Below are 23,397 nucleotides of genomic sequence, written 5' to 3' on the forward strand. Positions count from 1 at the left end.
AAAATTAACATTCAGGGGTACCTGGGTGGCTCAGTCGGTTAAGCATTTGCCTTCGGCTTAGGTCATGATCTCAGGGTCCTGGGATCAAGCCCCACATCAGGCTCCCTGCTCAGCGAGGGGAGTCTGTTTCTCCCTCTCTCCCAGCCTGCCACTCCCCTTGCTTGTACTCTCTCTGTGTCAAATAAATAAATAAAATTTTTTAAATTAACATTATAACACAGATACACTGTTTTGAGTTTTTTTATGTAAGAGATTCAAGTACAAACTTTGCACTTAATTCTTAAAACAATATGGGGAGAATAAAACTTATGTTATAGCAAAACTAACTTTAAATCTTAATAATTGATAATGGATTTCTTCCTCACTTTAATGTTTCATAATTTAGCTTAGCCTAGAAAATCTTGTAAGTTTTCAAAGTTTACATTACCTGATGATGATTTTTAAAATTAAAATACCACATTACGAAAAGTGTTTTACGTGCCTGATATTTCCAGCACATATTAAAATATATATACGTTTTTAAGAGCAACTAACAGGTTTTTTGTTTTGCTAATACAGTTCTAAATTTTAATTTTAGGGGCGCCTGGGTGGCTTAGTGAGTTAAAGCCTCTGCCTTCGGCTCAGGTCATGATCCCAGGGTTCTGGGATCGAGCCCCGCATCGGGCTCTCTGCTCGGCAGGGAGCCTGCTTCCCTTCCTCTCTCTGCCTGTCTCTCTGCCTACTTGTGACCTCTCTCTCTCTATCAAATAAATTAAAAAATCTTTTAAAAAATAAATAAAAATAAATAAATTTTAATTTTAAAAATTAGGTAATTAGTGTTTCTACTAATACGGCAGTTCAGGACAATACCATATAGGCATTTCCATGACTCAGAAATTTTCATACATGTAAGTAGAATGGATGGTAAACCTGGGGATAGACCTTTTATCAACAACAAACCATTGTTTTGATAAGTTTGTTTATTAGAAACCTAATATCTTCAGTATATTTTATGTGCCTTCTTTGGTAGTTGCAAATTATACTACGTGTTACTGCTCTAAGATTTTAAAAATAAAGTACATTTATTTTAGATTAGGTGTACTTTCTAATGCATCCTATATGCTGTTCATTAACCCGTGGTTACTAGCTGCTTTGTCTGTAAAAAGCACTTGTTAACATTGGGGAGGTATGTGCTATGGTGAGTGCTATGAATTGTCTAAGACTGATGATTCACAGACCTGTACCCCTGAAACAAATAATACATTATATGTTAATTAAAAAAAAACTTGTTAAAATGAAAAATTGCATTAAAATTATCCTTGCAAGATTTTATATTCAAATTAACTTTGCCAGTTCATGTTTCTCAAAGAAATAATAGAATGCTTAAAGGTTAACAGTGTTAAATTAAGATGCTACTGGTTTTTATAGTTTCTTGATCTACACTGCATATGAATCTGTGTTCTTCTAGGAAGGTGCTGGATGGATGCTTTGGAGTTGGCTTTGAAATGTTCTAGTCTTCTTAAACGTACAATGATCAGGGAAGGAAAGGAACATGACCTGAGTATTTCATCAGAGAGCACACATGTGACTTTGTATGGCTTATTACGTGCTAACAATCTCCACAGTGGTGACAACTTTCAGTGAGTAGCTTCTGTCACTAATTTTTATGAGGGACTATGTTGTTCACTAGGTTAGTTGGTCAGCCTAGAATTTTTGTAGTGTATCTGAAATTGAACTTGTCTGTTTTCTTCCCATTATATGGCTTCAGGGCTGGTTGGAGATCTTTTTAGTTGCTATTATAAGGTATGGAAAGTTATTTCCTTGATTTCAGCTAATATGAATTAATTGTTCTTTCCCAAATATATACCTTGTCTTTGTACATGGTGTTCCCTCCATTAACAACATTTCCTAGTCCTCCTTGCTCTTTTTTCCTATAATAATGCTTTTCTTCAAGACCAATCTCAAATATTACATCAAATGCAAAGCCTTTATTGCTTCATGACAGTAAGGTGTAATCTGTTCTTCTATAGCTGTTCTGTAACACTTTTTAATTTTTTTGATAATGGCACTGATTCTATCTGGTATTTGTGGAATTCTCCTATTTTAAGTGTTTTCAAGTTAGAACTGTATCCTGTTTGTGGTTTTATCCTCTGAGATAGTCATTGTAGTTAATACTAAAAAACATTTCCCTGTGGAACCTAACCAATACTTAGTTTGAGGTTCACACAGCTTGTTGCTTTGTATGAAAAAAATTAGATTTCCCTTCCCTTGTCCCAGTACTCAACTTCTGTTCTGAAACTACTTAGTCTCATCAGCATTGAGGTGACTTTCCTCAAAGTTAGGAATGAATGAATGAATGTTGGGGCTTCTTCCCAAGATTTTTCCCTCAAAGCTCTTCAGCTATTAATAGTCCATTATTTTTTTTGAATCCCAGGTAATTTTTAAGTGCTATTATTTTGGAATCTTAAACCATCATCTTCTTCACATATTTATTCATTGAAATTTTTTGAGCCTCTTTTCTGTATAAGACATAATACATACTTTTTATATTATCCATTGCATTATAAATAGGGAGATCAGATATGACCTAAATTTGAATCCAGTACAACAGTTTTTACTAGCTGTGTGATCCTGAAGAGAGTTTTTGTTTGTTTGTTTGTTTTGATTTGTTTAAAACCTAAAAATTACCAGGCAGCTATAAATAATAAGAATGATATAAATAGCCAAAGGGGAGGGATGCTTTAGGATGTTACAGGATCAGGAGAATTTAGAGGATAGGAAGCTAACATTCAGCTAGGGAATCAGGAAACAAATTTTTACAAAGGTAGAATCAACATAGCTATTTGTTCATTTGGCTGTATGGCAGAACATGAGCTAAGAGCTGATGATGCAGAGAAGCGGGGAATGGAGGCCTCCCTGAGATATATAGTCTGCTTGGATGTAAGGGATAGGGAGTGAGTGAAGGTAAATATTGCAGGTTTTAAGCCTGAATGACTGGTAAGATGATGGTAAAATTTTTAAAAAGACCGTGTTGGGAGATGATAGTGTGTTAAATATTGGACGTGCTGAGGACGCATTGGTCCCAGGATATATAGATGATATCAGCCAAGCATTTAAAAACATGGGCCTGAAGCTTATTTATGCATGCATGGGTTTGAAAATCAAATAGAAATGATGATGAAGGCTTGAAATTGGCAAGCTTGCAAAAGGAGAGAAAGGATAAAGAAAATAAAAGGGCCAAGGAAGAATAAAATATCTTAAGGATGGAACGAACTAAGAGGGATCAGAGAGCTCAAAGAGTCAAACCATAGTTACATGCAACCCAAGCACTAAGACCACTTCAAGGAAAATAATCATCAAAAATCACAGAGAAGTCACAGAAGATGAAGATAAGACAAGGCCATTGGATTTGTCAACTAAGCCATTATTAGTGACCTTTAAGGGAACAGATTCAGTGGATTCAGGGGAGTGAAAGCCAGACCATGAAAAGTCAAGGAGAGAGTAGGTGGTAAGAAAATAGGGACAGAATTTGAGACTACATTTATAAAATACATGATTATAAAGGGAACAAAAGAAAATTAGTACTATAAAAATGAATTTCTATTAGAAATGCTTTGGTTAGGGGAGCCTGGGTGGCTTGTTCTATTAAGCATGCAGCTCTTGTGGGATCCAACCCTACATCTGGCTCTGTGCTTAGAACAGAGTCTGCTTGAGATTCTCTTTCTCTCCTTCTGCCCCTGCCCCCACTCTCTCTCTCTAATAGATAAATAAATAAAATCTTTTTTTTTTTAAGTATCTTTTGTTAAAACCCAAACAAATGAGTATTTTGGGAAAGAAATTTTACATTTTTTTTATTCTGGAAGTGAGGGGTTTTTAAAAAATACCTTTCTGGGGGCACCTGGGTGGCTCAGTGGGTTAAGCCTCTGCCTTCGGCTCAGGTCATGATCTCAGGGTCCTGGGATCGAGCCCCGCATCGGGCTCTCTGCTCAGCGGGGAGCCTGCTTCCTCCTCTCTCTCTGCCTGCCTCTCTTGCCTACTTGTGATCTCTCTCTCTCTCTGTCAAACAAATAAATAAATAAAATCTTAAAAAAAAAATACCTTTCTGAACAAATTATTAATGCTAATCACTGTAAGTAAGAATAGAATTGGGGTATAGCAACTTCATCAATTTTAGTATAGGTTTATTTCTATAAACCAAAATTTCCATTAGCAATTCTTCTGAACTTTTTTTTCAAGATTAAGCCCATGAGTCAAGTATTAAAGATAGAGGATTACTTTTATATATTCACTTACTTTGATTGACTTTGGAGAGACCTTTATAGGAAGAAAGTCATAATTCATTTGAGCTCACTTGAGAATCTGATGACGTTTACTTGAAGTTTTTCTTTAGACCAGAACTGATAGTGAAGTTGATTCAAGTGAGGATGTTTATAAAATTAAGAAAAAAATATAACAAGGGGAAGTCTAAAATTTTGCTTTAAGGAGCTTTTAGCCCTAAGTGTTAAAGAGAGAACTCAGAGTGTTCTCTTTTAATATTTCCCAGGTTTTTATTTAATTTTTCTGTGCCTTTATTTACTAATCTGTAAGGTAAGAATAATAATAATACTTATACACTTATTTTTGAGGGTTAACTGAGTAAAGTTGTGTAAACCACAGAATATAGTGCCTGACATTTAAAGTCTTAATAAATGTTTCATATCATCTGATTTATAAATTATATATTCTTAATCTCCTTATTCTTCCTAATCTTTCCCTCAAGGTTAAATGATAGTGAAATTGAACGGCAACATTTTAAGGACCAAGATATGTACTCTGATAAATCCGATAAAGAAAATGATCAAGAGCATGATGAGTCTGATAATGAGGTGATGGGAAAAAGTGAAGAAAGTGACACAGATACATCAGAAAGGCAAGATGACTCTTATATCGAACCTGAGCCCATTGAGCCTTTAAAGGAGACTACCTACACTGAACAGAGCCATGAAGAACTTGGAGAGGTAAAAATCTCATTTTCAGAGATTCTGTTTTTCTAATTCTTGGGAACTTCCAAGTGAGATTGGAGACATTTCTTTGACCTAGTGCTTATTTTTTGAAAGAAAATATTTGTGTGATACCTATTTTATTTTTAAAATCACATACATATGAAATATATCAGAATTTATAAACAATTAAATACGTATATATACTCACACAAGTACCGACATATTCTGTTAAATATAAAGTTTACATTTTCTTCAGTTTGTTTTTGAAATAGGATAGTACTGCTTGATATCATTGCCAGGTACAATGTAAATGCAAAGATACGTGAGCTTACAACTTTCTTGTTATTGCTAGGGCATAGAAGTAAGTATAGTATAAAATAATAGCGTGTAATGAATTCTTTGTGTATATCCTTCCCTGTGATGTCTATTAACAACTACTATTTTACTTAAGTTTTATAGCTATAGACTTACTACCTTATGAGTTATTTCCACTCATGTTAAGAATGCTTGAAATAGTTATATACCATATTCAGATTTCAACATCAAATGTCTTATCTACATATCTAAAATGCCTGAAATAAATATGATATTTCAGTATTTTTTGTTAATTGCTAAAGGCAGGTGAGGCTTCTCAAACAGAAACTGTGTCTGAAGAAAACAAAAGCCTTATCTGGACCCTGCTGAAACAAGTCCGTCCTGGCATGGACCTGTCCAGGGTGGTTCTGCCTACATTTATTTTGGAACCTCGTTCTTTCCTGGATAAACTTTCAGATTACTACTATCATGCAGATTTCCTGTCTGAGTAAGTAGATTCTTACCTTTTTCTTAGATTTTTTTTGTAGATTTTTGTAGATTTTTTAAAAGCAAAGACACTTCATGGTTTTAAGAGATTTTTCAGAAGTCTATAAGTACAGTGATTATGCCTTGCCAAAATCCATCTCTTACGAGAGATCACTCTTCACTCTCTTCATCATTTCTACAGTTGACCTAAATAAGAGTATTTAATACTTTGCTATAATGTTTCCATTTATGAAGTTGTGTCGGAAGACAACATGCTTGAGGAAGACAAGGAGTCTACCCCTTTACCAACAGTACTGCTTGCTTCCTTGCTTTTTTAAAGATTTTATTTATTTATTTGACACACAGAGAGAGATCTTAAGTAGGCAGAGAGGCAGACAGAGAGGGGGGGGAAGCAGGCTCCCTGCTGAGCAGAGAGCCCGATGTGGGGCTCGATCCCAGGACCCTGAGATCATGACCTGAGCCAAAGGCGGAGGCTTTACCCACTGAGCCACCCAGGTGCCCCCCCCCCCCGCCTTTTTTTAAAACAGCACTGCTTTCTCAGGCTCTCTGACCTGTTCACTGTCCTAACATAGGAAGAGGTGATTGGGATTCCTTGTGTTCCTCTTGCCCCCACCCCTGCCTGGGTCGACTAAGCTCTTGTTCAGGTCCCATCCTGGGGCTTGTGCTTTTGTTTACACGTATCTTCTCTACATGCTCATGAGGCATGTGCAGCTTACCACAACCAGGCCAGTTGCTGGCTCATGATATAAATCCCCACTTCCATCTTTGCTTTTCTTTCTGCCAGCTGATCCTGGGTATAATTCTGAGGAAGGCAGGCATAAAGAAGGTGGAGGAAGAGATGCCCCTTTCCTAGCAGTTTCCTGGAGAACCAGTGAAAGACATCAACTTAATGCATACCTTTCCAAGTTTTGCATGCTGCTCCCATTCCAGCTATTCAAGACACTGTTTTCTAGGATACTGAGTTCTGGTATTATGACCTGATTTTTAGATTCTGCATCAATATCTGTATTCAGTTTAGTAATTACATTATTAGTCTACCAGTTACAATAATGAACATTGCAAAAAAAAATCATAAGCTAAATCAAAAGATAATTGAGAAACTGGGAGATTTTTGCAAATTAAGGCACACCCAAAGTGTTAAACTCCCTAAAATAAAAAGGGCTCTTAGAAATTTAATGAAATGATCAGCAACCTAATAGAAAAAGGAGTGGAGGAAATGACCAGAGTTTGAAAATGAATAGAAACGGTCCTTAAACATCTCACTCAAAATAAGAAAACTGCAGGTTCAAATTATGAGCTAATATTTTTTATCCATCACAGTGACCAAAATCCAAAAGCTTTTATACCCCACTTGTGCTTTACATCTTACTATAGTTCTTTTATTTGTCTAGAAGTTCATTACTCTCAGAGTATGAGGCAGGTTCCTATAAATCACAGTAAGATCTTCTTGCGAGAAGCCCATTATCCCAAATTGTTCTGGCTACACATACCATTGCCAAGGCTTTGTGGGGCAATGGGCACTTGTACTCTGCTGCTGCCTGATAAAAATTAGCACGGTGCTTTTGATGGGAATCCGGCAATATTTATCAGAATTACAGTTTCATTCAGTCCTTTGATCCAGTAATCCTGCTTCTGGTAATAACTCCTATAGATATACCTCTGCATATTCAAAATGACATATATGCAAGATTGTTGCAGCAAGGCTTGTAATAGTAAAAGATTTGATAACTCAGGTATTCAGCCATAGTTGAGGTGGTTAAATAATGTATGATACTTTTATACATAAGAAGTCTATAACCTGATTTGGAGGGATCGTTAGGATTATGCGTGTGTGGAAAAAGCAAGGTCCAAAGAAATGTGTGTGGTTTGCTACCTTTTCTTTCACTTAAAAAGTGTTCTGGCTACATAATTCTATTTGCTAATAAATAGTTAAATTATAATTATTATAATTATTATTCATATATATTATATGTTATGTATGTATGAAAACTCAGTAGAATTCACTTGTGGCATACATGGTCAGTGTTCTGCAGTGTTTATAGCAACAGCAAAAGGGCAAGGGGGGTAGCTGAGTAATGGCTTCTAAAAATTTCTTCTTTAAAATGAAAATTGTTCTTTGATTATCTGCTACACTGATAGATATTATTCACTGGAAAATCACTAAGAATAGGTTAAATCCTTTTTGATGACTCAGTTATCTTAAAACTTCCATATTTGTGATATGAAACTTCTGTATTTTGTACTAGGAACTAAAAAAACATACAATCCTTTTCTTTTTTTATATATATTTTTTAATTCTTTTTTTATAAACATATATTTTTATCCCCAGGGGTATAGGTCTGTGAATCACCAGGTTTACACACTTCACAGCACTCACCATAGCACATACCCTCCCCAGTGTCCATAACCCCACCCCCCTTCTCCCAACCGCCGCCCCCCCAGCAACCCTCAGTTTGTTTTGTAAGATTAAGAGTCACTTATGGTTTGTCTCCCTCCCAGTCCCATCTTGTTTCACTTATTCTTCTCCTACCCCCTTAACCCTCCATGTTGCATCTCCACTTCCTCATATCAGGGAGATCATATGATAGTTGTCTTTCTCCGATTGACTTATTTCGCTAAGCATGATACCCTCTAGTTCCATCCACGTCATCGCAAATGGCAAGATTTCATTTCTTTTGATGGCTGCATAGTATTCCATTGTGTATATATACCACATCTTTTTATCCATTCATCTGTTGATGGATATTTAGGTTCTTTCCATAGTTTGGCTATTGTAGACATTGCTGCTATAAATATTCGGGTGCACGTGCCCCTTCGGATCACTACGTTTGTATCTTTAGAGTAAATATCCAGTAGTGCAATTGCTGGGTCATAGGGTAGTTCTATTTTCAACATTTTGAGGAGCCTCCATGCTGTTTTCCAGAGTGGTTGCACCAGCTTGCATTCCCACCAACAGTGCAGGAGGGTTCCCCTTTCTCCGCATCCTTGCCAGCATCTGTCATTTCCTGACTTGTTAATTTTAGCCATTCCGATTGGTATGAGGTGATATCTCATTGTGGTTTTGATTTGTATTTCCCTGATGCCAAGTGATAGGGGAGCACTTTTTCATGTGTCTGTTGGCCATCTGGATGTTTTCTTTGCAGAAATGTCTGCTCATGTCTTCTGCCCATTTCTTGATTGGATTATTTGTTCTTTGGGTGTTGAGTTTGTTAAGTTCTTTATAGATTTTGGACACTAGCCCTTTATCTGCAAATATCTTCTCCCATTCTGTCAGTTGTCTTTTGGTTTTGTTAACTGTTTCCTTTGCTGTGCAAAAGCTTTTGATCTTGATAAAATCCCAATAGTTCATTTTTGCTACAATCCGTTTCTTAATGGAACATTTTTCATGGGAGATATTAATATCAGCCTATCGTCCTCCCTTCTTGTAGGATGGCACTCACCCGTTATTGATCTCCTCTAATTAACATTAGTTACTGAGAACAGACTAAATCAAGTAGGGAGCTGAACACCTTTAATGAAACTGTTAATGAGACTGCTTGGCCCCATCGTTGTAAATGCTAGGAACCATGCAATCCTTGAATCTCAAATGTGTTTATTTTTATTTTTACTTTTTAATTGTAATTTCTCACAGAACTCCTAACAACATCTAGGGCTCCAAGAACCCACTTGAAAAACCTCGGTTTGGAGAGTTTCCAAAAACTGCTTGAGCAAAGACCTGGGCGGTATATCAGACAATAGGAAAAATGGGGAGAAAAGCAACCAGACTATGAAAAGTTATTCTTACTGACTGATATACATGGTTGTTTTTATTATCTGTTTTAAATATGACTTAGGTTTTCCAGTCATATCTCATACTCGGTTGTTTACTTGAAAGTAGAAGGGAGAATTTGTGATATATTTTGTGAAAGTTTAGTGTATACCATTTTGGTTTTTTAGGGCTGCTCTTGAAGAAAATCCTTATTTCCGTTTGAAGAAAGTAGTGAAATGGTATTTGTCAGGATTCTATAAAAAGCCAAAGGTAATGTTTATATTTTATTTTCTTTAACCTTATATGAGCTCCTTATTTATTTATCTTTATTTATTGATAAGCATTACAAGGCCTCTTTGAGTGAGCAAAATTGCAAACTACTTGATCATTTAGACCTGTATTGTGTATTGAAGTGATTTCATTTTATTTCGTTTTTTTCATGTCTCTACTGTGAAATTTTAAATTTTCTTTTTAAAGATTTTATTTATTTATTTGACAGACAGAGATCACAAGTAGGCAGAGAGGCAGGCAGAGAGAGAAGAAGGGAAGCAGGCTTCCCGCTGAGCAGAGAGCCCGAAGCAGGGGCTCGATCCCAGGACCCTGGGATCATGACCTGAGCTGAAGGCAGAGGCTTTAACCCACTGAGCCACCCAGGCGCCCCTCTACTGTGAAATTTTATATGGATAAATCCCAGATGACACCGATAAATCCATTTTGACTAGTTTAAACTATTTTGAATCTTTCAGATTTGTATTTTGAAACTTGTATTTTTTTTTTCTTTTCTTTTCTTTCTTTTTTTTTTTTTTTTTTTTTACCAGGGACTGAAGAAACCTTACAATCCTATACTTGGTGAAACTTTCCGTTGTTTGTGGATTCATCCTAGAACGAACAGCAAAACTTTTTATATTGCTGAACAGGTATTAGAAGTGCATGTTACAGAAACAAAACTGGTTTGGAAGTTATTGGAATATTTTAATAAAGAATATTAACTCAGTAAATTCACTGTTGCTTAATCTTTCTTACTAGTGAACATTTAGTTAAGCATTTAACCTTTTAGTACTGAATACTACTAAATATCTTATTTTTAAGTATTACTATTATGGTCATGGAAGCCTGTGACCAAAAAAATCTTGTTTTTCTGTGCCTCCCCCTACCCAGAACCAGATTTTGTTTCCTTTATGACCAAAATTGTCCTGTGGTTTCCTAGTTCCTAAATCAGATTTACACCCATTTCTCTGGCATTCAAAGTCTTCCATATCTTTCTAAATTAATCTCAAATTAGATGGCTTTCTGAATCCTCTATAGTAATCAGACCTCTGCATTCATAATTAGACAACCTGATCTTGTACTTTTTTGTCTCATTATTTTATAATTTAATTCTCCCATTCTAGTATTTTTTCTCAGCTGTTCTCCATCTAAACCAACCCTGACCCGCTCCTCTTTCATGATCCCAGTGACTGTATCTCCCAGTGATTTCTAGCTTCTCAATCTTTTGTATTATTTTTTGTGATTATCCATTAAGCTGTTATTTTTAACACACTGTTTAACTTTTTACAGACTGTTTACTTCCTAATTGAATTGTTGGCTCCTTGAAGGAATACCCTCCCTATAAACCTCTCTTTTTGTTGTATGCATAGTAAGCAGTCAGAAATATTTCTTAGTTTTAACCTTTCATTAATTTAGACTTATATACATTCATATTCATGATTCTCAATCTTTTCCCCTCATCCTCCTTTGCCCCTGGTCCTAATACATTGTTATTTCTCAATAACAAGGACAACTTACTGTAATTATTCTCACCTAGAGTGTAAGAAGGATGAGGATTATGTGTCTCATGAAAAACCTTCCTCTTTTCCCTAGAGATTTTGATATACCTCTCAAGTGGAGACATTTTATCTGTGTATTAATTTTTTAAAAATTATTATATCACCTTGCATTTTAGTTTACTATAATTCCTCACTAAATTGAGAAGCTTGAGAAGAGTTTGATTTTAGCTTTGACTCATTTCAGAAAACATAAGGGGGATGTGTGTGTGTGTGTATGTGTGTGTGTGTGTGTGTGTCTTAGATTACTAAAGTAACATATTTGTCAAAGCTTTTGTTTCCTATTGCCTATTTTGTAATCCATTTGAAGAGTAGCCACTGTATTAGTTATCCATTGCTTATATAATCAATGACTGCCAAAATTTAATGGCTTAAAACAACAAGCATTTATTAACTTCTATAGTGAAGTTTAGGAATCTGAGAGCTGCTTAGCTGGATGGTTCTGGCTCAGGGTCTCTCATGAGAGTGCAGTGAAGGTGTCAGCCAGCTTTGTAATTATCTGAAGACTTAACCTGAGTTGGAAGATTTCACTTCTAAGCTCATCACATGTCTTTTAACAAGAACATCAGTTCCTTTCCACATAGGTTTCTCCATGGGATTGTTCACAACATGGAAGCTGGCTTCTCAGAGCTAATGATCTGAGAGAGCAAGAGACCAAAATGGATCGTGTATTATAACTTAATTTCAGAAGTGACATATGTCACTTTTACACAAAGTAACTTTGGTACAGTGTAAAAGGAGTCCACCTAATGGTGTGAATACCACAAAGTGGTTTCCTTGGGAGATATCTTGGAGGCTGGTTACTGTAATCACCAATGTTTAATTTTACCACTTAACAAACATTGCTTCTTATTAGAGTATACTTTTAAGACTTGAGCTTTTGATAATAACACAATAATATGCTTATGTTATTATATTTACATTTTTTCCTGTGTTCAATAGGTGTCCCATCATCCACCAATATCTGCCTTTTATGTTAGTAACCGAAAGGATGGATTTTGCCTTAGTGGTAGTATCCTGGCCAAGTCGAAGTTCTATGGTGAGTTCTCCTTGTCTCAGTTTGCACCCTTTTCTGGAAGGTAGTATTTAAAAAAACAAAACAGGGGCACCTGGGTGGCGTAGTCATTGGGCGTCTGCCTTCGGCTCAGGTCATGATCCCAGGGTCCTAGGATTGAGCCCTGCATCAGGCTCCCTGCTTGGCAGGAAGCCTGCTTTTCCCTCTCCCATTCCCACTGCTTGTATTCCCTCTCTCACTGTGTCTCTCTGTCCAGTAAATAAATAAAAATCTTGAAAAAAAAATAAAAACAAAACAAAACAAACATAGACTCCAATTTCAGATGTCTTAAGTTCTTCTAAATATTTAAAGAAAAATAATACCAAAAAAACTCCAAAAAACAAAACCACTGAACATTTTACAGAAAAAAGAAAGAAACATTTCTCAACTCATTTTATGAGACCTACATTATATCCTAATCCCAAGACCATACAGTACAAAGAAACTATAGATCATCGTCTCTCATGAATGTATACCTAAAAATCTTTACAAAATTAGTAACAAATCAGTATATATAAAGGGAGGTACACACACACATAAAAGGATATATTAAAAAGATATATATCATGATCAGTTTATCAAGGGGAGTTTCTCTTGGAGGTACAATGTTGGTATAACATTGAAAATCAGTGTGGTTCATATTAATTGAAGGAAAACCGTATCATTTTTAAAAATGCAGAAAAAGCATTTGACAACTTTCAACACTCATTTATGATAAAAGCCCTCAACAAACTAGGACTAAAGATATCTGTGAAAAATATATAGCCAATTTCATACTCTTAAGGTGAAAACTAAGTAATTTTTACTTAAGATCAGGTACAAGGCAAAAATGTTCACTCTCACTACTTCTGGACAAAATTGTATTAGAACTCATAGCCAACACACCCTCAGGAATATACAAAAAACTACTAGAACTGATAAATGAATTTAATAAGGTTGGTGGATACAAGGTCAAAATACAAAAGCCAATTGTATTTCTATATACTAAAAATGAACACTTACAGAATGAAGTTTTAAAAATATCTTCAATTACAATAGTATGTGGACAAATAAAATATTTAGAAATAAAAAATGCGTAAAACTTGTAAACACTGAAAAACTACGAAGCATTGCTGAGGAAAATTAAAGATTTAAGAACATAGTTACACTATGTTCGTATATTAGATTTTGAAAATTGTTACAGTGGCATGAAATGTTGATACAACAACATGGATGAATGTGAAAAACATTTTGCTGTGTAAAAGAAGTCAAACACAATAAACTGCATATTCTGTGATGCCATCTGTATAAATTCTAGAATAGGTAAAACTATAGTGACAAAAACCAAACCAGTAGTTTCCTGGGGCTGGAAGAAAGGATTGGCTACCTAGAAGCAAGGGGGAGTTTTTGGGGTGATGGCAAAGTTCTGTATCATAATTGTGTGATGATGGTTGCATGACTGTATACAATTACCAAGACTAATGAAATATCAGAGTAGGTCACATATTATATGTAAATTTTGCCTCAATAAAACTGATGATGGGGGAAGAAAAATGGGAGAAAAGCTAGAAGATAATACCATGGAATTTTATCAACAATTGCATTTTGATGGGTTATGCTTATGTTTTCTTTTTTCAAATTATCTGTAATATTATTATGTCAGTTTTAAGTACTGAAAGCTTGGGACTTAACTATGTAATATACAGGTAAGAAATAATGTTTTTATTCAAACACAGATATGTTACTAAGCCCTACCATAAAACAGTGTTTTGTTTATTGTATGTTCTATGTGTTTAAGATTTTTAAGAGCCTCATATAAAGTAACATAACATAATAAGCATGTAACTGTACCTTTTAAAAGTACTCATTTTGTAAGACTAGGAATGTGGAACACATATGTTTTGGATATAAAATAACAAATACACATTTGGGCACACTGAGATTGAGACATTTTTAAGATAGTCCACTGTAGATGTATGGTAGGTGTCCTAAATATATTTTGTTTATTTTTAATTGGTTGCATTAGTTTTCTGAAATTTAATACATGATATTTATTCTAGGAAACTCATTATCTGCAATATTAGAAGGAGAAGCACGATTAACTTTCTTGAATAGAGGTGAAGATTATGTCATGACAATGCCATATGCTCATTGTAAAGGTAAGTGTTTTCCATACTTGAGTTAGATACTCTATAAACCTTTTTTAAGTAAATGTACATGGCTATAATTTGTTGTGTTTTGTGATTGAGGGAGTCAGCCTTTTGTTTGAAAATGTCCTTGATTTATAGATATTTAAGATTATCGCTGTCATCTACCGAATGTTTCTGTGGTGAATTCACCTACAACAGACTTCTATGACACATACTTTGGTTGGAAAAGACTGAGTTATAATAATGGAATTCCATTTACCTAATGTACAGGTTTTAAAATTTAAAATTTAAAACTGCCCGTTATTTCAGAATCTTATTAAAAATGATTTTTGTTTTTTTGCACCTCCACCTCTTTTTAAAATGTTAATTTGCTTCTTTTCAGTATGCTAACTCCTTTAAAAATTTTTCTTATCTTCACTTGGCAATTTCTTAAAAACTAATGTATTATACTTTACCCCATTATTCAAGACACAGATAAAGATACTATCATTTACAACAGACCAGGGACCCAGCCATTCTGTGCACCTTACATTTACAAACTCATTTAATCATTTCAGCAGCCCTATAAAGTAGGTAATATTGTCTCTTTTATGAATGTGGAAATTGAGGCATAGCAGAGGTTAATTTGCCTGAGATCAAACAGCTAGGATGTTGCAGAGTCAAGATCTCTGTGACCTACACTATTAAGCTGTATGGCATCGGCTTCAACACTCAGTTTGGTCATTATCTGTATAATCCTTTGCAACCCACTTTTTTTTTTTTTTTTTTTAAGATTTTATTTATTTGTCAGAGAGAGCATGAGCACAAACTGGGAGAGTGGCAGGCAGAGGTGGGGGAGAAGAGCCTGATGCGGGCTTTGAGCCCAGGACTCTGGGATCATGACCTAAGCCAAAGGCAGACACTTAGCTGACTAAGCTACCCAGGCTTCCCTGCAAACCATTTTTGAAAAATAACTTTTTTGAGTAATGATTATCCTCTTTTAGGAACTGATTCATGAAAACATGGATTATTTAATGTGGCCTCATTTCACAGATGTAAAAACTGAGAGGGTTAAGTATCTTATCTAAGGCCAAACCAGTGAGAACGCTGAGACTCAACTCCAGGCTTGTTTACTCCCATCCACTGTAACATGGACTTACCTTGTTTGAAGTATGAGTGGCCACCTGTGGCCTCAGGCTAGATAATTCTTAGAGCTTCCTGTGTGGTTCTTGAAATAGGCATGAAGTGAAATATCTGAAATTATGAACTAAATTGATAAGTATATTTTAAAATCTTTATCATTTAGAATATAACCCCTCATGGATGAGCATAGGAAATGATTCTTTTTTACCCTTGTGTATTTTCTTTTTTCTTTTTTTTTTTTTAAAGATTATTTATTTATTTGAGAGAGAGAGAGTGAGAGAGAGCATGAGCAAGGAGAAGGTCAGAGGGAGAAGCAGACTCCCCATGGAGCTGGGAGCCCGATGTGGGACTCGATCCCGGGACTCCAGGATTATGACCTGAGCCGAAGGCAGTCGTCCAACCAACTGAGCCACCCAGGCGTCCCTACCCTTGTGTATTTTCTATGATGTTCTCCTCAAATCGTTAATTTCACAAATTGTTTTACAAAGTGAGTTCCATACTGGACTGGAAGAGATTATGCTGAGTGAAATAAGTCAAGCAGAGAGAGTCAGTTATCATATGGTTTTGCTTATTTGTGGAGCATAACAAATAACATGGTGGGCATAGGGAGATGGAGAGGAGAAGGGAGTTGAGGGAAACTGAAAGGGGAGATGAACCATAAGAGACTATGGACTCTGAAAAACAACCTGAGGGTTTTGAAGGGGCAGGGGGTGGGAGGTTGGGGGAGCCTGGTGGTGGGTATTATAGAGGGCATGTATTGCATGGAGCACTGGGTGTGGTGCATAAACAATGAATTCTGTTACATTGAAAGGAAATTAAATTTAGAAACAAAACAAAAACAAAGTGAGTTCCATAACCAATTAAGTATGAGACACATCGTATAGTCTCTTCCTTCTTGGAAATTAACATTATTCATTTGCATATTAAAAGCTCCCTTAACAGTTTAGTCCAAGAACAAGTCTTGCACAAACACACTCTTTAACTAAGTTAAATGAATTTTCTCAACTTTTAGCCACAGAACCTATCTTGAGGGATTTTCTTTTTAACATGTTTGTCTTACTTCTACAGTTAATTCTTGTGATTAGCAGTACTTACGTTCGGTAAAGTTACCACAAACACATTTTAATGAATACTAAACCATTGCCCCTAGGGCAAACATAAAATTAGGTTACTTTGAGTCACCTTTTCATCAACCAATCAATATCTAACCTTGTTTCTATTTAAAGATACCTTATTGTATATTATTGATTCAGCCAAACAGCACTCTAACTCATGCCTAAACCAAGCTTTGACACACATTTTCTCCATAAGGTACATTATAACCTTCTATGCTTAGGAATGCTAGACAGCATTTTAGCACTATATTTGGAGGTTATTTTAAACTGTAAAATTACCAACAAAAATCACCAAACTGTGAAAAATGTGGCTCTTAAAAATACCACAAAAAAGGCACTTGTTTACCAAATGAGGGATGAAACCAGAAGGCACTGTTAACCTTGTTCAACCTCAGCTGGCAATTTGCACATAGGACAACTCAAATTTTTCACGACTCTGTGCATATCCATGAAGGACTACAAAAGTGCTGTGAGTATTTATTTTGGAATTGCTAACGTGTTTTAGTGTGAATTTGAATTTGCAAATAATTGGATCTACAAATGGAGTGGAATCTGCAAATAATTGTATCCTCTGTTACCTATTTAAGTCCTACAGAAACAACTCTGTGTATGTGACAGATTGTTATTGGGTGGGACAAAATACCCCTGAATTACGGGTTTCTCCTAGAAGGAGAGTAGATTGTAAAGTTTTGCTTGTTATTATTAGCCAGCATCTCTCTTGAACCTTTTGTCAAAATTGTTTTATTTTGTTTTCTTTAGGAATTCTTTATGGCACAATGACATTGGAGCTTGGTGGCATAGTCAATATTACATGTCAAAAAACTGGATACAGTGCAATACTTGAATTCAAACTAAAGGTTAGTACAGATAGAAGGTGTCACCTAATTAAAGAGGATCTGTGCTATAGATATTGAACAAAGAGCACAGTTTACCTCCTTAAAAAATAAATTTAAGAACCCAGAATTCATCAGAGGGCAGCTTTGGCAGATCCAAATCAACAGAAGGCCTTCATTTTTTGTTTATTGATTTTAATTAATAAAACTGTTGGTATTTTATGAGAGATGAGGTATATGAAGTGAATGGATAGAAATTTCTCAGTAAATTAAAGCATTTCTTTACAGATACCACAAAGGTAGGTATCAACTTGAGCTAAAGTTCTATACACTAAGAGTTGTATTGTTTACTATTTCTGCCTAACAATCTACTCAAACTCACAGCCTTAAAAACAACCTTGCTCTGATCTGTGGGGGTTCTATCAGTAGGGAGCCTATCAGTAGGGAACTTGGACAGAGTATATTGGGGATGGTTTATCTCTGCCACATAATGTTTGGGGCCTCAGGAAGACTTGCAGGTTGTGAGTGACTCAACAGCTGGGGCTGAGATCATCTGAAGGCTCATCACTTACATGTCTGGTGCATGGGTTAGAGACAACTTAAAGACTAGGACTGCTGATCTGAACACCTGTATGTATGGCCCTTCCATGTGGCTTGGCTTCCTCACAGCACAGTGGCTTCAGGGTAGTCAGACTTCTTACTTGGGAGCTCATGGTTCCAAGTGCCGGTGTTCTCGTGAGCAAGGTGGAAGCTGCATTGCCATCCATGACCTGGTTGCAGAAAAATCAAATTACATCACTTCCACCATTTTCTGTTAATTGAAGAGTTCTAAGCCCACCCAAATTCAGGGGGAAAGGATGTAGACCCCACTTCTCAATGGGAAGATGGCTGTATTTTGGAAAATTTTGTCTGCCTCTAAGTGGAAGGGAAATTTAAGACCTTTTCATTGTGGCAGTTATTGGTTTAGGACAATACATATGGTCAGATAAGAGTATTTCTATGAACTGTTTAATATTTGTTACTAAATTTCTTCTATTTTGATATCCAACTGATCCAGTGACTAATCAGCAGCTTTGTTCTGATAAAAAGTGTCTCTTCAGTATTATTTAGTGCAGTGCCCTTTTTTTTTAATCTTAGCAGATTTTTTGCTTGTATGCTGATAATGATATCTGAAAATGATGACTAAAGATGTCTTAAGTAATTTCTGACACCTTTAAGGACTAGATTGGAACATCAAAATTTTGTTACTGATAAGAGCCATCAGTAAGGCAATATAATAACTCAAAGTGTATTTCTTCTAATTTGATTTTTGGAGGATTTTTTGGTTAATTATTATTTTATTATTGTTTTGAAGGAAGAGCTATTCTAATAGATGAATTAAGTCCCTCAAGTCCACTGACTATTATTTAAGTAGACTACAACATTGATGGACCAGAGTTGAGTCGGAAGAGAGCACAGGGGCATGAGTCATCATTTGTGACCTTTCTCACTACGTTTATTTGGACTTCACACACTCTGTTTTTACCTTTTTTCCCCCACAAATTCCAATTTCTTTTCATGGAACATTTCTGACTAAAATTTCTCCCTTTTAGCCTTCAGTAGCACTGTAACTATACAATTACATCTTTCATTCTTTTTTGTCTACATTATATATAAATATAAGTTAAAAGCAAAATATTTCTTAACATTTTTCTCTTTTAAAAGCCATTTCTAGGTAGTAGTGACTGTGTTAATCAAATATCAGGGAAACTTAAATTGGGAAAAGAAGTCCTAGCTACTTTGGAAGGCCATTGGGTAAGTATTTTTGTATTTTAGCTTTAGAAAAAGAATTTTATTCTGTGAAAAAAAATAAAAATAACATTTTATAAGTTCACTTATTCCATTGCTAAGAGCATCATCACTATTCAACATAAGCTTCAGCTTAACAAATATTTTGTCATTGAACTGTTTCAACAGTATTTAGTTTCATGTAATACTTTATCTTTCCAAAACTTGAATTCAATAAAAATAGCTAACACTTACCACTTAAAATGTACTGCACTGTCTAAAAATGTTACTCTTATTAATTCATTTAATACTAAATAATTGTATGAGGTGGGTTCTGTTAACTATCTCTGTTTTACAGAGGAGGACACTGAGGCACAGAGAGTTTAATTTGCTCTCAAAATGATGGAGCAATATTCCAGCCCATGCTCTCTGGCTCCAGGGCTGTGCTTCTACTCAGAGCAGTATACTGCCTCTCACCTCGAAGAAAGAGGCATTTCCAGTTAGAGTTACATTTCCTTTTGAGGAACATGGAAAGGATACAGTGGTATTTGAGAGCAATGGTTTTTCTTTCTTTCTCTACTGACGTAAATTCACATTTATGTAATTTTGTTAAGAGGAGCTTAAATGAATGAGAAGGATATATCATGGTACTGGCTAGATGCAGTCTCTGTGAACAAGGAGTATATGCTATATTCTACATTGTAATAAGCAGAAAATGAGAAGTGTGATGAGATCTAGAGACTCAATCAATAGGCCACATATGCTCTGTAATATTAAAAATTTACTTCTACCCAAAAATCATTTGGAAAAAAAGATAAAAATATATTTTTAAAGAAATGAAATTTCTAAGATTGTGCTAAAATTTTTAATGGTAAGAAAAGCTTGTTGAGGTTTTTGTATATATTGAGTACATAGATAGTCAACAGCATCTCGTAGTTCTAGCAAATACTGTGCTCTACTTTGACAGTTCTGAAATGGTTGTTGAGGTTTTTGCAAGTAATTGTTTGAAATTTGTTTATTAAGTAAAACTTGTGAAATCTCATGAACTTTTTGTGTGTTGAAATTTTTTAAATGATTAGTATTACATATTTAATGATTTTATAAAATGACGAGATTTGGGACCTTTAGAAAAGTGCTAGTTGTATTTGTTTTTAAAATGTGTTTAACTGTGGGATTACATCAGGAAGAAAGTATTATTATGTTGTTATACTAAATAATCCTTTTTAAATAATGAAAATTCTCTACATTAATTTTTAATTTCTTTAAATGTAGGATAGTGAAGTTTTTATTAATGACAAAAAGACTGATAATTCAGAGGTTTTCTGGAATCCAACACCAGACATTAAGCAGTGGAGATTAATAAGGCACACTGTAAAATTTGAAGAGCAGGGGGATTTTGAATCAGAGAAGTAAGTATACCATTTGTCAGCTAATATCATGAATATTGAAGAGTGTTTTTTAGTCCCTCAATAGTATGGACACTTTTCTCTGTCAGTTTTCAGTCACATTTTAATTCAGCAAAATAATTTAACATTTTTGGGAGGTGTTAGGACTTTTTTTTGATATATGTGAATGTCAAATAAATATACAAAACATACTGGTTTTCTGCAGTTCTAAACCAAAATTTCCCATTTTTTTCCTTTTCTTATCTGCCCTAGGGCCTATTAAAAACAAAAATAATAAACTTATGTTCTCTTTGTATAAAATCATGGGACTAATTACTCTTGGTTTTCAAAATAAAAGAATCATGTCACAGGATATGCGGGCTTCTAGAGGACTTACATTAGTTGGGTAATAATTACCAGGATAGTTTCTGTTCATAAGTTGTGAAATTCTTGCTGATCTCTTATACTTTTGAACCAAAAATATTGTTTAAGTATTGCCCAGTTCTATTCTTATTATATATTTATTTGTGTTAGAAGTTTTCTATGTAAGGGACAGTCTACCAGGTACTTTACACAATTTAGCTCTCACCACATGTTTTCATATGCATATCATTCTCATATCTCATTGGAATGAGGATTCATGTCTGTGTACTTTACTTCTACATTCAAATTGAGGTTGTCAAAAATGGAAGAATATGTATGTACCAGTTCTAAAAATTGTTTCAGCTATAACCACGTGATGCTCTCTATCAAGAGTGAAGCTTTGCCAAGGCATACAGCAATTTTTGAGGTGTGAATCTAATTTAGCATATTTTAAAGATGAGGAAATGAGTCTTAGGATAAGTAACTTTTAGCTCACCAGCCAAGAATTCATCCCAACTCTGATTCCAAAGCTTGTGTTCTTTCAGTCACAACATGCTGTCTTCCTAGGTAGATGGAATATAGATAGTATATTTTTATTTGTCTTATAAAAAAAACTAACCTTTAAAAAAAAAAAACTAAACTAAACTTTAGTAGGGGAAAAGATTTCACCTCAGTCTTTTCTGTTATATCATTGGTTCTAAACACTGGCTACACATCAAAATCACCTGGAAAATGTTTTAAAAACCAATACTTGGGCCTACCCCCAAGGTTTTGATTCTAAAAGTTCCTGATGATTCGTGCATCCAAGGTTGAGAAGCATGCATTACAGTATTGGATCTTTGAAGCCAGTGAATCTTAAACTGATAAGAATCATCCAGGGAGCTTAAAAATATAGATTCTTGAGGCTTCATTATATTCTTATCATCTTGGGTCAGCACCATTCATTGCCATATGTTTAAGAACCCAGGTAATATCTCTCTCCTGGTGAGAAAAAAAATTAGTCTCCACTGTGATCTCTCTACTCAAGGCACCACTTTTTATCTTTTGACACATTCTGATGCCTGTGAGCATAAGCTTTTTCAAAGCCCAAAACCCACATGGGTACCATTTTCTCTCAAGGGGATTCAAGTCTATTCTATGTAGATTTGATTTTCTCTTGCTCTTTATTGCTGTTTTTGCAAATGTATTAGACTCTGGCAGCGGGTAACTCGAGCCATAAATGCTAAAGACCAAACGGAAGCTACTCAGGAGAAGTATGTTTTAGAAGAAGCTCAAAGACAAGCTGCCAGAGACCGGAAAACAAAAAGTGAAGAATGGATATGCAAGTTATTTGAGCTTGATTCACTCACGGGGGAGTGGCATTACAAGTTTGCAGAGTAAGTAATTAAAAAGAGTATATTACAAACAATATACCAACATAGTTTTTTGCCTTTATTTCTGTAATTTTTACTGTTGGTTGAAGTAGTTTTTCATTAAGCCACATATATAAATTAGTATGAGATTTTTAAACTTGATGTTCCATTCATTATAAATTTGACCCCATGAAAGTAGTCTACAAAATAAGCTGAGGATCAGAAGATTAGATATGACAAATCTTAATATTACAGCTAGGTTCATAATTGCTAATGTAAATCTATTTATAGAATACATTTTTGGCAAAGTATTTGAGTGTTTTGTTCAGTTATTAAACAAGTGGGATTTTTTTTTTTTTCATTTTTTCAGTACTAGACCATGGGATCCACTTAATGATATGATACAGTTTGAAAAAGATGGTGTTATCCAGACCAAAGTAAAACATCGCACTCCAATGGTATGTAATAAAAAAGTAACAAGAGGGGCGCCTGGGTGGCTCAGTGGGTTAAGGCCTCTGCCTTTGGCTCAGGTCATGATCTCAGAGTCCTGGGATGGAGCCCCGCATCGGGCTCTCTGCTCAGCAGGGATCCTGCTTCTTCCTCTCTCTCTCTGCCTGCCTCTCTGCCTACTTGTAATCTCTGTCTGTCAAATAAATAAATAAAATCTTTAAAAAAATTAAAAAAAAAGTAACAAGACCTGCTAGGTATGCAAATTTTTCTTTTAAAGATTTATTTATTTGTTTGTTTTAGAAAAAGAAAATGAGCAAGGCAGAGGGAGAGAGATTGCTCCCTGAGCATGGTACCTGACTCACGGCTTGATCCCACAACTTGTGAGATCACAACCTAAGCCAGAACCAGGAGTTGGACTCTTAACCAAGTGTGCCACCCAGGCATACATAGGCATACAAATTTTTAAAACCCTTAGTATCTTTGGCCACCAATGT

The 23,397-nt window shown here is 35.2% G+C and overlaps 1 protein-coding gene across 11 annotated transcripts in view; it reads left to right on the forward strand.

Annotated features, from left to right (window-relative positions):
* Positions 1 to 23,397, forward strand: part of OSBPL8 (oxysterol binding protein like 8) — a 156,578-nt gene that overhangs the window by 121,870 nt on the left and 11,311 nt on the right. For all 11 annotated transcript variants that reach the window (XM_032854726.1, XM_032854727.1, XM_032854728.1 and 8 more), the window contains 12 exons: positions 1,448 to 1,619; positions 4,739 to 4,976; positions 5,579 to 5,763; positions 9,699 to 9,780; positions 10,329 to 10,427; positions 12,276 to 12,372; positions 14,427 to 14,525; positions 17,513 to 17,610; positions 19,291 to 19,380; positions 20,626 to 20,762; positions 22,292 to 22,477; positions 22,824 to 22,911. In XM_032854726.1, coding sequence (XP_032710617.1) covers positions 1,448 to 1,619; positions 4,739 to 4,976; positions 5,579 to 5,763; positions 9,699 to 9,780; positions 10,329 to 10,427; positions 12,276 to 12,372; positions 14,427 to 14,525; positions 17,513 to 17,610; positions 19,291 to 19,380; positions 20,626 to 20,762; positions 22,292 to 22,477; positions 22,824 to 22,911 — 1,571 coding nt within the window. The remainder of the gene's footprint in view (positions 1 to 1,447; positions 1,620 to 4,738; positions 4,977 to 5,578; positions 5,764 to 9,698; positions 9,781 to 10,328; positions 10,428 to 12,275; positions 12,373 to 14,426; positions 14,526 to 17,512; positions 17,611 to 19,290; positions 19,381 to 20,625; positions 20,763 to 22,291; positions 22,478 to 22,823; positions 22,912 to 23,397) is intronic.

Source organism: Lontra canadensis, unplaced genomic scaffold (genome assembly GCF_010015895.1).
Source record: "Lontra canadensis isolate GAN:19392208 unplaced genomic scaffold, GSC_riverotter_1.0 scaffold9, whole genome shotgun sequence".
NCBI lineage: Eukaryota > Metazoa > Chordata > Mammalia > Carnivora > Mustelidae > Lontra > Lontra canadensis.